Genomic DNA, 15,317 nt, shown 5'->3' on the forward strand with positions numbered 1-15,317 from the left:
CATCACTGCTGACTGTAAATGGATTTAATTCAGCAAAGTAAATTTTGTGTATATTCAGGAGCTAATGAAGTGCTCAGTGTTTACATTAGCGAGCAATACTGAGAGCATGGTTTGTCTTAACAACCATTCATGACTGTGGTACTATTACAGACATTTTCAGTTCCTCAGCTAACATAGCCTGACTCAACCCTCAGCAGATCACAAATGCATCCATGTAGAGCAAGTCCAGTGGAAATGCAGACTTGCCAGATTCTCTCCATCTTCCTTTCCTTGCCCCCACCCCAGAAGAAACTGTGTATAATAGATCAGCTTCACAGTTCCCCTGCTGTGATGAACAACTTGATCCACTTACAGTTCCAAACACATGATGCATGAAAGAACTGACAGAAATTCAATTCTTGCAAAGAAAAGCAGCTGCTCTCTAGTGGTCAAAGCCAAATATTAAACAGTTTTAAAGGAAAGGAAAAGACCTAGAGGAGAACCCTTCATTATCTAGGTAACTAAAATAATGAAGCAAGGAGGAATACAAATGAGGAATAAGACAGAAACATTGATTCCAAACATTAATTACACAAAGCAAAATGATTCAAGTTAAGTCTTTGTTACAACAAATATTAATCCCAGCTGTGTTTATATAGCAGTTGTGAAAAAAAATACACCATGTACACGATTTGTGAGCCATGCCAGTTAATTGAATTTGCTGGCAGCACTTCCCCTGCAATGCTCCAAACATCCTCTAAGATAAAATGTAGCTTTTAAATAGACCTGCAGAAAACTGAATCAAGAAATTTAAACTAATAAAACACAACTCTTTACTGTTATAAAAGTGAAGTAAAAGTAAGTAATGAAAGGAAGGAAGTCTCTTAAAATTTATGACATTCCAAAGCTTGAAGTTTTGGGTTTATTGGTGAAGTCTCTTCTGATGTTCTACAGTGCTCCTGCAATAGCTCCTTTAACGAGGTCCCATAAAATCTAATATAATACTTGATTGTTGACAAATCATATGTGTGTTTGAGGCCCAGGACTCGCTGTATCCAGACTTTTCTTACATAATTCTATAAAATTTACAAGTCTGTCATTTCCAGGATTGTGGATAATGGCAGGAGTGATGATCAGCTGACAGATTTGGGTGAAAAGAGTGAAATCAGAAGGAAGAATTAGTTAAAAACAAAAAACCCCCCAAAAAACCAAGCACCCCAGCATTGAAGTAAAAGTTATGAACAGAAAGGCTGCCAAAAAGCCAGGGAGTTTTGCATCAAGATGGACCTTTCATGCATAACTCACTGCTCCCTGCCTACATGCTGCGGCATATGTGACTACACGCAGTGAACTGACTCATGCCGCAGGCCCCCGAGCGGTGAAAGGACGTTGCAGTGGGAGGCAGTATGTATGCACGAATTCCCCACGGCAGCAAATGGGAAGCCTGCAAACGTCTAACTACTGCCAAAAGGGCGTAGCCACTTTCCAACAAGCAAACATTCTTTCCAAGCCATGGTAGCTGGAAATCATTGTCCTTATGCAAACTATGAAAATGCAAACTAACTTCTATTAATCCATGATGATGCACTGGACTTTTCCCAGCAAAGGAATGGAAACACTTCAGGGGCAGAGGTGAGGGAAGCGTGTCACTTCATATTTGGCAATTTTAGACGTTTGTATGCGTTTCTCTCTGGTAACGCCCCATGATCTGCAAGGCTACAGGCAAGGAATCCTGCAGGGCAAGGACAGATGTTTTCAGTTATGCTTCCGTTTCCTTCTGTAGAGCAACTTTAAAGTGATTCAGGCAATCGCTGTTCTGAACTCCACCCCTTCAGCTCTGCTTCATGGATACAGACCATGATCAAAGCCATTCCCAATCTCTTGACTAGTGGTGGCTCCTGTGAAATGGGTTCTGGGGTTAGTCCCAGTCCTAACAGACAACCACATCAGAGACCGACACCTCTGTAACTAGTTGGCAGTCACAAAAGGAAGCTCTTGGGAGTGAAATGAATATGGAGGGAGAACGCAAGTGATCTCTTCCACATAGCTCTTAAGAGGAATGCTTAAAGTACTCTGCTGATCTGTGGAGTTGGGCCCTGGCGGACCTTCCCCAGGCTCCTTCAGCCCTGGAGAAACACTTGCTGGGACAGCTGTGTCATGTTCGTGCAGCATATGTGCACGGTCCGGACACTGCACCAGAACTACAAACTATCTAGACAAAGCTGCCAACTCGATGCTCACCTCGCATCAAGACTTCAAGCAATGCTTCTTTATAGTCGCCAAAGTGTCATGGCTTGAAGTCTCACTATTTCAGTACTAAGAAGAAAAAAAAAAAATCAGGCATTTGCCATGTAGGGAGTTATCTATCTAGCCTAGATAAAAGATCTTCATCATAGTATAAAATTTAAAGGTTTACCACAACAGCCAGACTAGTTAACACATTTGTATTTAAATCTGAGGATCTAAGTTGGTAGAAGGAGTGCTTTAGGTGACACGCATGTGGTGGAAGAGAAGGTATCCAGAAGTAGGGCATTTATTCATCATCAAGCAGCAGAGTGCACTTAGATACTCAAGTCGGTCCTGCTATAAAAATGAAATCATGCTTGCCCTCTTACAAAAGTTAGTGCCAGGCCATGGTTAGCTTGCAGAAAAATCACAGCAGAAAACCAATTTCACCTGCTGCAAAGAATGTGCCCCTCCACTACAAACAAGGACACAGCAAGATATTACAACACCACGGTAAAGCCAGACAACCTGGCAAGCGTGATGGTGGTTCTGTCTGCATGCCTGCAAGCTTTTTAAATAGGCAGAAGCACCTCACAAAATCCAGGATTCTCCTGTGGCTGAAGCACAAAAGTGCTCCCTTTCCATTTCCAGTTTGAAGAAGTTTAACAATAGGCTCCAAGCAGGTACCATGGAAAAAGAGCCCTCAATGTGGCAAACTCCTGCTTACCTGTGAACTGCAACATTGGCCTGCTCTATGTGCACTAAGCAATGACAATTATGCTTCAAACAGGTGTGTGACAAGACAATGGAGAGCAGAGCATTCTCTTGTTGCAGGTAATATTCAAGAGCCACAAAAAGAAAATCTATACTTGAGTTTCTTCCCTCAACCCACAAAAGAGGCAGCTTGTTTTAATTTCCCGGCATATCAATTTCATATTCAACTGTACACTGAGGCAGGATTTTAATTAGGCCTTCAAATGAAGGGCCCTTTACTTTTATAGATCCTTATAGTCAACTCAATATCTAAGCATAGGTAGCAAGAGCAATTCAGATTTTTCCATCTGCTCTAAAATAGATGCAGGCTGACCTAGAGATGGCTTCTAGTGCACTTTCTCTACACACTTTACCAATTCTATCTTCTCTCAGCTTCATTAGTGAAGAATACTCCAGGAACGGGTGGTGTCGATACAGTGTAATGCAAATTGGAAACATATGTGGCTCAAAGGGGGAAATTAAAGCATCATTCAACAATTTATACAAGAACACTGATTTTTAAAAAAATTTAAAAATATTTGTAAATATAGTGAATATTTGAGAATTACTGAAGTGCCAAAACTGCACAAGACATGAGCAACAGTTCAGACCTATATGCACAAACCAGTCTTAGCAATCAAGTGGGCAGCCTGGCTCCACAATGAAGGATGCTAAAGAAAATATAGGGCAAGAAGTAAAATGTGAAGCACAAACTGGAAAAAACATTGGAGAAAGCTTCATTCGCTATTAGATCTCTCTTCCTTTTTTACAATGTGCAAAACAGCATCTCGTTTGTCCTTCCCAGGGGCCTCATGTCTCCCCAAAATCTGCTTTATCTTTTGCTTTATTTCACAGGACACACATACATTTTGCACAAGTTCTCTCTTCTTCAGGCAAGACTTTGTAATCTTCAGAGAACTTGGAAACTAGTAAATGAGCTGGAGATTTGGAGCAAAGCCAAGGCAGGCGTTCCCAACCTGATTGTCATCAATCTTGCTTCCCTTTCATTTCTGGATTACACAAAAAGCAGCCCAAGCTTGCAGGATCCAGATGTTCACCTGAGCTCAAGACCCTTCAGAAATGGTCAAACACTCTTCAGAAACAGCAGAAGAATAAAGGAAGCATTTCACCTAGCACGCAGGGCTCTGGCAGAGGCAGTCACGCTTGTTAGGTAATATAATCAGTAAAAAAAAAAGAGCAAGCAAACAAACAGTTTGAAAATATCTGCTTTATACATACATACCACATCATTGGGAAGACTCTGAAGATCATCAAAAGGGGTTTCCAGTGTGTTGGTGTCAACATTAAGAATCACAACATCTTCCAGGACCATATTTCTAACATTCTAGAAAATAGAAAAGTCAGTAAAAGGGGTGGGATGGGGTCAAATCGTATCCCTAAAAACATGTCACAACACACAGCATCCTTGCACCATACTATTTTCCCACATACATTTAAAGAAGCTAGTGGTTTCTCTCTGCCCCACCATTTATTGTGTTTTCCCCCTTTATAAAAATAATTTCTCAAGATGAAAGGCTCAATCTGCAGAAGGACGCGTCTTACCACATTGTATACTGCAATTGCTGGAGAAGTCACAGAGCCCCTGCTTTAGATCATGCAAGCAAAAGACACTTCAAGCACCTCCAATACATATTTTACTCCATGCACTCCTGTTTCTAAGCACAAGTGTTAGCTCCACTGAGACTCAAAAAATAAATCAGTAAGTCTTAACAGTCTATATTGAGTCTCAATAGAAGAGAAAGGTAGCTCTTTTAGTTACAAAACTGGTGTTTAGGCTAAGGTAGGATCTGGCTTTGCCCTCCCATCTCAACCACTGCTGTATTCACAGATAAGGTGAACTTTGAGTAAGACCGTAAAATTAGGGATAAAGGTGAGGGAAAGGAAAGCTAAACTCTTTCCTTAATTCTCAGAGTAGGAAAAGTCAGCTGTCCAAACTTCCAGCATCATTAGCAAATACAAGTGAAATGAAGTCTGAAGACTTGCCTGGAAACTTGTGAGATTTCCAGACCACCACAGACATTACAGAACACAGATTTCAGAGACACTGACCTCGCGAGCATGCATGGGATCCTCCCACCGCTCCGAATAACCATCCTTCTTTATGTAGCATGAGTTTCTGAGAGCAAACTGCTCCTCCACTCTTTTGCCAGTCTCTGTATGGCAAAACCTTTTCATGTAACGGTCTAACTCACATTTTGCCAAGTCTGTTTTCCAAGGAAGTGGGAAGTAAGCATGCTACCAAACTGAGAGCTGTTTGGGGATTCTCTCATAGCTAGACTATTTGAAACTTTGAGGAAAAATATTAGGTTTTCACTTCGAAGACTGATCCAGAGGGAAGCAAGCTGTATGGGTTATGGAACCAAGCTAAAAACTCCAGGTTCTCCGGGCCAAATAGGGACGAACAAAAGGACTCCCTCCTTGTTCCTTCTGAATTGCTTTCAGTAAAAAGGAATGGGGGAAACAAACATGGGAGAGAAACACCACAAAGGAAGAAGGAGAACAAGTGGAATGTTTTTCCTGGAACAAAAAATCTTTTCATGTTTCTGTTTCTACAAAGGGCAAAAAACCTCTACAGAGTAAGCCCCACCGCACATCCCCTCCTCTCGATGGAAAGTTGGAATAAGTCTGACACAGTTCCCACTCCCTGGGTGAAAGCCCTGTCTGCTAATCTAGTCTGAGTGTTTATGTTTCTTACAATGGCACAAGGAGGCATAATAGAAGAAAGGCACGGCCTGTTTGGGAAAATAATAGCCATTGGTACCTTGGGCCACTTAAGTACCTGAGGGCACCCTGTGGTCCAAATCCAGAGAAGAGAAGGATGCCAGATCCCATTTCCTCTCAAGCAACATTATCTGAACTGCTGATGGCCCCAAGAATTGAATTGAAATATTTGCTTCTAACCACTTTTTCCACACAACGCGGGAGTTGTGTCCACCTATTACTTTAGATTCAGTTATTGGTGCCAAAGTACCATATTTATCTATTTATACAGTAGAGCTTTACTCTGATCTGGTTTTTCCATCTGTGGTTTACCACCAGACACAGAAACAAGGGAATGGTCCAAGCAGATCCACCGAGATACTCAGACAGCTGAATCTCCACCATAATCTCACCCCAGAATGAAAATTCTTCCCTCTAGGAAAGTCGAGCCATCCTCACCCAATGTCTACAGTACCAGGAAGGGAGGGGGGGAAAGAGGGGCTTCCTATGAAGCAGGAATCCAAGATCATTTGATCTTCTGCAAAAACATCACATTTAAAATGCTTCCAGAGCAAGATGACTCAGACTGACACTTGGGATGCACTAATGACTTTCACAGAGTCACCAGTTTACGCTGGCACAAATCCAGCCAAAAAAGTAAGGACGTATGAAAGAAAGTAGCTGGAAAAAGAGAAAGGGAAAAGGTCAGAAAGGAGCAGAAGAGCCTGTTCAAAATGAACAAGGAGTCACTTTCCATAACTCCAGAGAGCAGGGCCCAGCAAGTCGTTGAGAAGTTGTACTCGAACACTGCAAACCAGAAAACAGTGTGCTTGTCACATGGTGACAGCTCTCAGTTGAGGGCCAGCAACAAAAGCCAAGTCTAAGGAGATGCAGAAGAACCATGTGGGGGAAAAAATGTGATTAACATTAAAACAATCAAGAGTTCAGAAACTGGCTCTGCAGTGGCTGAAAAATTAGACATGAAGCCTCTCCTCCAGACACTGCTCAATGGGTTCAGATACAGAAGAGGTTTCACAGCATCACCCCAGAGGGCATCAAAGCACGGGATTTGGCACATTTGATCGTTTTAACGCAAGGGAGATACGTCAGGTGCCGGGGCTCTGGCATGGTGCTGACTGGATCAGCTCCAAGAAGGACAATGCCTGGGCATTAGTCAAAGTCATTAGCATCAAATGCACAGTCATACCAGAAAAAAAATCCAAACTGGAACTACAAAGTATAGTCAGGGAGATTTTCCATTAAATAGTAAGCAAAATATTATCTTCCTAGAAGTGTGCCAGTCTCCTAAATAAACAAGCTGGCTACTCTTAAAAACTGTTTGAGGAAGCCCTTTTAATATCTTTGCCCCTCAAACCACGGAGATTCGGGTCTTAAGCCAGTGCTTCGGCTCAATTTAAGCATGGTGTCACAACGCAGCCAGAACAGATGTTTAACACACATTGGTGCAAGAGGGGCTGCTACATGAGTAGCTTGAACTTCTAGAAGTTTTGGGCATCAAAAGTCCACTGATTTCCAGGACAGATGCTGAATTAAAAGACAAAAATGCCAAGCTACTTATTAAATAGCCAAGTCTGTACTTTGAAGCCAATATTTCAGAAACAACAGCATAAATGTTCACTATTAATCCAATATTTAATGATAAATAGAAGTAATGGCTGCTGTATTCCCTGCCACAAATTTAAAAATCTCCCACTGTCTGCTTAAGCTTCATGCGCTATGAACAAGTTTGTCTTATGCATAAAACCTAGCCAGGGGCATCTCTTTTGTTAAAACACTTCCCTTCGTTTTTCTGAAAACTAATGAAGTGACTTTGCTACTTAAACGGGCCTTCTTAAAGGAGCAGACCATCTAAGGCATTTAAAATGAGGTCCTGCCCAAGTACTGTGTCCGATTTTAAAGGAAGGATATTCCATTTACTGCTTTCCTCACAAAAGAAACAAGTACTTCATGAAAATCAAGGTACTTCCCTCCCCACCCTCAGAAACCAAAAGGTCATTTAGTTGGCATGCATCTGATAAACTCTAAAGTAACCCAGGAGTCTCACTTCTTTTGGGAGTCAGGAAGCTGCAGACAAACTGATTTGCTCCTTCCTGTTTCAGAAAATTAAAAATCTCACTTATACTCAAAGGACTCTTGAAAGCTTCAACAAAAAGGTCTTTAGCAATGTGCTTAACCAAAGCCAGAAGCTTGTCAAAACCAAGTGCCAGAAGGACAAGACAGAAGGCTTGAAACCTCCCCTGGATTCCTGCTGCAGGACCAGTGGTGACCTAGGCGTACAGGCAGGGGAACTTGCTAGTGAAAGCTTCTGTAACTGGGGCAGATGCAGATTCCTCATCTATCAGCAAAATGATGTGGATCTCCATAAACCGTGCATGCCATAAACATGCACAGTCTTGGCAGGACTTGATATCTATCTAAAGCTCAGGTTCATCTCAGGCTTTGGCAGATTTTACTACTGTAATTACCACCCAAGAAAGCATATGTGGACGCAAGGATTGTACATGCTCGTCAGTCTGATTCACCTCCCCACAAGGCCCAGCATTACCTTTGTCACTCAAAGCAAGGCTGGCACTAAGCTCCATTGTGCTATGGCCCTATGGGAGCAAAGGATGCAGCTTCTCTGGAAAAAGCTCAATGTTTATTAAGACAGTGATTTCACTGCAAAGGAGAGTCCTTCCATTCACAATACTTGTGACTAGTTTGAGCAAGTATCTATCAGTCCCATGAGCAAAATAAAGAGAGTCAGCTTCTAGGCTCTTACACGCTTACAATTCACCAGCTTCTAGGTTGGCTTTTGACATTGAATACACCTATATAATACACTAATTTCCATGAGCTGTAACTCCATCCAAGCCATTTTCCATAGCTACATTTTATACATGCTGTCACTGTTTCTCCCTATTTATAAGCAACAAATAATCATATTCAATTTATCACAGCCTCTTGATTGGCTGGACAAAATACCTGAAATAAAGTGCTACATACCAAAAGGAATGTGGCAGGTTGGTTAAGTATTTTACAAAAGACATCTACAGAGTAGCAGGATAAGCTCCCACCTATGAAAGTGGGATATGTACTTTGTGTAATACACTCATTGTATCTTAGAAAATTTATCGATTCATATGTGGACAATGGAGTTCACACATGTAATTTACTTATAAACTTTGAGACTGTGTTGATTCAAAAGTCTATAACGAAGGTTGAGGTCATTTGCACACAAGAAGAAGGCTCCCCCTTTTAACTGGATTCCTAGTAGTCATCCATAATAAAATACAGTGTGCCGAACTAGCATCTCCACCTGCCTTTTATTTTAAATGTCAGTTTTTAAAGAGTGGAGCGGTATGGAAACCTGGTTTAACAAGCGCCCTGAACCCATTGTTTATAGCCTCCATAAACATGGCTTAGTAAGAATTACTGACTTAATCAGAGTGAACTTATCTCCTGGTGAAAAGAGCACTTTAAATTTCAGAAATGGCACCTTTACTGTGAAAATCTCTTAACTTTTCAAACAAACTCCAGGGGGCCTTAAACACCAGGTCAGTAAATAAGCAGCAGTTAGTGGGATTCGTCTTACTCCTGAGCAGCCAAACACTTGAGATAATTAAGCTATATTATTTAAGAGTTCGCAAAAACTACATTCCAAAGAAAGTATAAAAATATTGTACTGAGGAAAAGGGCCCATAGCCAACAATATATTGGAAACAAAGTTATGTTCCATCAATAGCTAACTTCCACTTTAATACACGCTGGTATCACTATTTATACTCCTTGTTTACTTTTTGCCCTTCCCATCATTTTTACAACTCACTCACTGTTGCACTTGTTTGCAGTTACCTTCATTTGCAGATCCTCGCTATGAAGTCTGAGCTTCAAATAACGCACTCTATATTTAAGATGGAACTATTGGCACTAGTTTTTTAAGCAAATAGTTCAAGTACCTGTTTGCTTTAGGTTTACAGAATTTTAAGATGAATTGAATTTAATGGTAGCTTTTTGTGACTAGATCCCAATGCTGACAAGCGTATATTAACACTGAGCTAAGTTCTCTCTCCCCTATCAAAGTTAAAACTGTTCAAAAGTTTAAACAGAAATATAGGCATCCATTCATCAGTACCTAGTTTTATGTTATACCCTCTTAGAATGCAAAGTATCGTTCACAACAGTAAGTTTGAGATCCCTGTGCTTTACGACTCCCTCGCTCTTGCCTCCATCAGTCAGGGTTAACGTTTATAGTTTATTTACTTAAGAACACCAGTACACGGCAGACAGCAATGTGTCAATCTGGCTGCCAGAAGCAGGAAAAGCAACGGATATAAAATTTTATTATTTCATGCCCCAACAGCAGCCAGAAGGACTTAATGAAATCGCTCTTAGATTTACAATCTGAAATCGCTATTCAACAGACAGATATGGTTAAGCTAGATGTGCCCTTCGACCTTTCAACCCTTTGATCCTTGCACAGCAGGTGGGCTGCTACCCCCCCCTGTGCATCTTCCACTCTTCCGCCAATCTCCTAACCTTGATGTGCAGTAGCCCTGATCCTACACAGGTGATTCTCAAGATCCTTATCACAAGCAGCTGCTGCAAACTGAGTGACAAAAATCACTAGCGTTGATACGATCCAATGCTACTGGACAGAAGCACCCACTGGAGAGCTCTTCAGTGCTGAATATGATAAAGATCTTTCTTAAAACTTCATATAATGTCATATGACAAATCTCTTATTAAATCTAAAGTTGTTCTTCTCATGCTTACAAACACTTTTTAGCAAGAGACTGTTTTACAAATGACTTCAAGCATTTATGACGCATTTTATCCACACCCTTTAAATCATGCACAGCAATGCTTGCCAAAATTGTGTTTATACCAAAAATGTGTATGCATATGTATATGTATACATGTGCATAACAAAATTCGCTTTCAACAGGAGTTGAATTTAAAAATCCCCTCCCTCTCCCCAATATCCATTAAGCTTCTTATTTTAAGATTTGGAAAACAGTTCCACAATTCCATAAATACAATTCTTAAAAAAATTAGATTGATAATACACTTAAACTTCACAAGATAAGCCCTTCACAAATAGTATTAGCGCTACAACTAGACAGTCCCAAGGCTAATGCCAAAGAATTCATAGTCACCCCCAGAATTTAACATAAAGTGCATGCACGTGTTTTTCAGACGCGCACACTTGGTAGTCTCTAGATCTCTGGATGAAAGTTTTCCACCCTGTTCTTGTTTACTCAGATACATCTGGTTACATAAGGGAAGGGCTACTACACTACCCACATTCTTAATCACACTTAGTGTTCCACCAAATTAAAGATTTAAGATGAATTTTAGTGAATCTAGAAGTTATGCTATGATGACCACATCTATTTTCATTGGGCTGGAGCTAACCATTTGCTTCACTGAACAGATGCAGGATTTGCAGTGCTGGTAATGGCCCATGTTGCTTAGGGGCAGCAAAAGAACATAGTGGTTTTTTCTTGCTAATAAATTCAACTGAAATATTTTGTATACAAACTAAATGGCCGTGAATTTGGCCAATGTAACTTACTTCTACTTCAGATGAAGACGGTCTAGTGATGACAATTTAAAGGTACAGAATTGTCTTTTTGTTTATGCTGTCACTGGCTTTCTTTTTAAGCAAATATTAGTTTTTTGCCCTGAATCAAGCACGACTAAGAGATACATTATTGTATAACTTCTGTAACTGTGGAAAGCCCTGAATGGAAGATTGCACTGTCAACCATTCAGAATCTGACAGCTACAAAGGACTATCCCCAAACGTTTTTAAATGAAACCGCATGCATTTCAATTCCAGTAAGTATTCCACTAGGTCAAGGGTATTCCTCTTCCATCAGCACCGCCACACTAATAACCTCAGCTACACAAATGGCAACTAAAACCAATTCTGTCCAATGACAGTGTGCAGAGGCTGCCAGCTAAGCTGGGCATTACTTACAACACATGGGCCAACTAAATGCATCACAAATTCCCAAATAATGTTTAATATAGGTTTAGTAACAAAACTGGAAGACTGAAGATGGGACAAATTAATTTGAGACGGTTCCATTTTCTTATCTTGCTGCTATTTATCAGTACTACATACTTATCTTTGTCTAATATGAATTTGATTAGTACCGTAAGTGAGCTCTATTATTCATGTAATAGCCCAAGCCTTGCTTATCTAACAGCTTATAAACTTTCAGTCTTCTTTGAAGTTGCTTTATGGATTGCTAAATGGAAATCTTATAAAGAATGACTAACTAGGTGATGATAGAAAGGCTGAAAAATAACAGCACCACACAGTTCTGTATTTTCTACTAAGATTTTCTCTCGTAAATCAGCTGGAGCTCTCTGCCCTATAACAGGAGATTATCTTATCTCACTGGAGAACATTTCAGTCGCAGCAAATTAGACTTAGCAGTCAATGGATCCGTTTGATATTTTAATCATAAGAAAAAATTGTCATTTTTCATTAAAGTAACTGCTCCGCCAACAATGCCAAAACTCACAGCTAACTTTCAGGTGCACGGCTGTTTGGAAAGGTCTCTAGAGGCTTGGAAAGGTCTCTAGAGGCAGAAAACATGGGTATCCTTTAAAAAAAAAAATGTAAGTTGGGGGAAAGGGAAGATTAACTTAAAGAAATGCAGTGGTACTTTCAAGGAAATAGACTCCTATGAGGAAGCTAATTCTTATGTTCCAAGTTACCCATGCTTTAGCCTTTTATTTCCACCTTAGTTATATCAGCATACGGTAGGCTCTCACCAAACTAATTCGGTACCCTGCCTGCAGTAACGCCTGGTTTGGATGCCAGAGGTGCCAGGACAGACCTCTGGCCTATGTGGAGCCTCAGTGATTTCCACGGATTCCATACGGGCTCAGGATCCACCTGCCTGAACCCAAATGCAAGACTACTGTCTTGGGGCCTTACCTTGCTACCGTAACATGCATGTGTCAAATGCTTTGCAAGACACAGAGGATGCAATTTATATACTTTTTTTATAAACTATTTTGTATTGCTCTAAATAAAAATCATTAGGTAATTAGAGTATCATTTTAATTGATCTTTAAACTTTTATTTTAGAAAGATGTCCTAATGAATACATTTAATGATTCATGACTGTTAGAACACAAGGAAGTATTTCGTTTCTACATTATTTTGCCAACAGAACTGTAAGGTTCTACACATTTTTCTATGTATAGAGAAAGGCACAACAAAGGAGAGTAGGCTTTCAGCAGCAGAAACAGAACAACAGATAAACTACAATAATGACCTAATTCGACAAAAGTCCATCTTCCTTTGGCCTGGGCACAGAGAAAGTATACTTTTACTTACAAGTAAATAATAAATCAAATAGCCTATTGTGTGTGTGGCTTTTTAATGGCGATGGCAAAGATATCCAGGAGATGAACTGAATCTTTTCAGACCCAAACAATGTACCTCTAGGAGCAAATAGAGGACAGGCTCCCTAAATATCAGGGCTTTGCCAATATGCACGCATGTTCCAAAAGCCCTGGCTATCTGAAAGCAATCCGGGCTATGTCAGATGCTAAACACAATCTTTTCCCCTTACTTAGATATTTACATGGCTCCATCTCTGTAATAGTCGGGTGTTTGAGAGAGAGTTAAATATCATGTAAATCTAGAATGTATGCCGGTTGCACTTACACAGGACAAGGAAACAAATCTATGCCCTCACTGTAAGATCATTACCACCTTGTGTTGTCAACCAATCAATGTAGTATTTTTAGCACTATGAGGGGCATTAAAATCCATCTACAGACAGGAGTAAATCATATGCACATCCTGTCTAGCTTCTGAGGAAAAAAGGCTTCTTTTGCGGAGTTCTAAATTGGGGGGAACCTGGTTCTAGCTGATCGAATGCATCAAATCACATGTGCCCTGGTGAGACTTGAAGTCTTTTACATGGAAAAGGAAAAAAAAATATTTCTCCCAAGACTAGAAAATACGATGCACCTCATCCTAACCAGGATACTGGATGCGAATGCTTCTGAAATTTAGAAAACTGATATCCAAACTTGCAGGGTCAGGCCCACTCCTCAGTCAGGAAATCTGACTCATTGGTCTGAAACTGGGCATCCCCCAATCCTTTCTTTAATCCATTCTGTGCATCATTTTATTCCCATCTGGCACTGGTCATTGTTGAAAACAGACACATGAATTAAAAAGGCAATCTACAGTACAAACTGTTCCCTTCCCACCAGCTCTACCGCAGAGCTATAAGAGAACAACAAGGTTAGTAAGTCTTTTCTATAAGTGAAAGAAACCTATCAGCTACACAGGGGCAGGCAATTATTTTGGGTGGAGGGCCACTTATTGAGTTTTGATAAGCCACCAAGGGCCACATGACAGGTAACTAGGGGCAGATAAATATTAATTTTCTAAATTTTTTAGCAGCCCCATGGGCCGGATAGAATGGCCTGGTGGGCCACATCCGGCCCCCAGGCCGCATTTTGCCCACCCCTTAGCTACAACATAAGAACAACATTTACATGGTAGATAATTTTCAGAAACTCACGGGAGAGGGTTTGGAGAGGTGATTCCATTCTTGTATTTGGGAAAAAGATCAACAGCTGTAGGCTCTGGTGTGGTAACTAAAATGCTTTTTAATGCCTGAATGGCACGGTCTTTAAAAAAAAGAGTGTGACAACACCAGCCTTCACAATATGCCTGTTGTTATCATCCCTGTCCTAGAGATGAAGAAACCAAGGCACGCAGATTACATGACTTGCTTAACCAGCTAGGATGAGAATTCCCAATCTCCTGGCTTCTAGCTTCATGCTCAATCCACCACACCTTGCTTGGATTCAGAATACACTGTTTGGGTTTTGTTTCCTTGTCAAGTGTGTGTGATCATATGCGAGATAAAGATTGGAGTACAGTTTTAAATTTAAAAGTGAGAGTGGCTCCAGGGCCCACAGAATTTGCTGCTTTTCAGCAAAGTGCAACTTTAAAGGTCCTTAAAATTGAATGTGTATGTTGCACTCCATTTGACCCGCTGCAAGAAGCCGTTTATGAGTTGCTGCCCTGCATGATAGAGCTTTATAAAGTAGTACAAGCACAGGGATCTATGGCTCTTGGGAGGACACAACCCTGGATGATCCCTGCTAGGACATACAGGGGAAAGGAAATCCATGACCCATGCTTGGTTTTGACGTAGGTTCCAAATATTCTTGTATCATATACTATTGTATGTGAAACATATTTCAGTGCCTGCTACACTGTAAGACCGTGTACAGCACAGCTCACACATTCAAACTTAAGTGCTTGAAGACAAACAACAAGTGAGATAGTTTACAGAGATACTGAGCACCGGTAGCTCCTCAGACACCAAGCTGGGAAAATCCTAACCCATACTGAGGCGTACGTGCTTTCTGAACACCAACCACAGGAAATTTTTCCCCACTGCCAGAATTGACATGTTTTTCAGACTGCCCCTATTACAGGGCGTGAATGACCAGAGGTACAATATTCCCATCCAACACCTTTTGGAAACACAGATGCTACCCACTTGTACAACTTTTGGGTGTTACTCTAATAAGACTACTCTATAACAGTTTAGAAAAGGCGATGTACAGCCTGGTCCCTA

General features: G+C 40.7%; 1 protein-coding gene across 4 annotated transcripts in view; it reads right to left on the reverse strand.

The window, feature by feature from the left end:
* Positions 1 to 15,317, reverse strand: part of DENND1A (DENN domain containing 1A) — a 284,733-nt gene that overhangs the window by 98,574 nt on the left and 170,842 nt on the right. For all 4 annotated transcript variants that reach the window (XM_019541012.1, XM_019541015.1, XM_019541013.1 and 1 more), the window contains exon 12: positions 4,202 to 4,303. In XM_019541012.1, the coding sequence (XP_019396557.1) occupies positions 4,202 to 4,303 (102 nt within the window). The remainder of the gene's footprint in view (positions 1 to 4,201; positions 4,304 to 15,317) is intronic.

Source organism: Crocodylus porosus, unplaced genomic scaffold, assembly GCF_001723895.1.
Source record: "Crocodylus porosus isolate Cpor-Errol unplaced genomic scaffold, CroPor_comp1, whole genome shotgun sequence".
Lineage (NCBI taxonomy): Eukaryota > Metazoa > Chordata > Crocodylia > Crocodylidae > Crocodylus > Crocodylus porosus.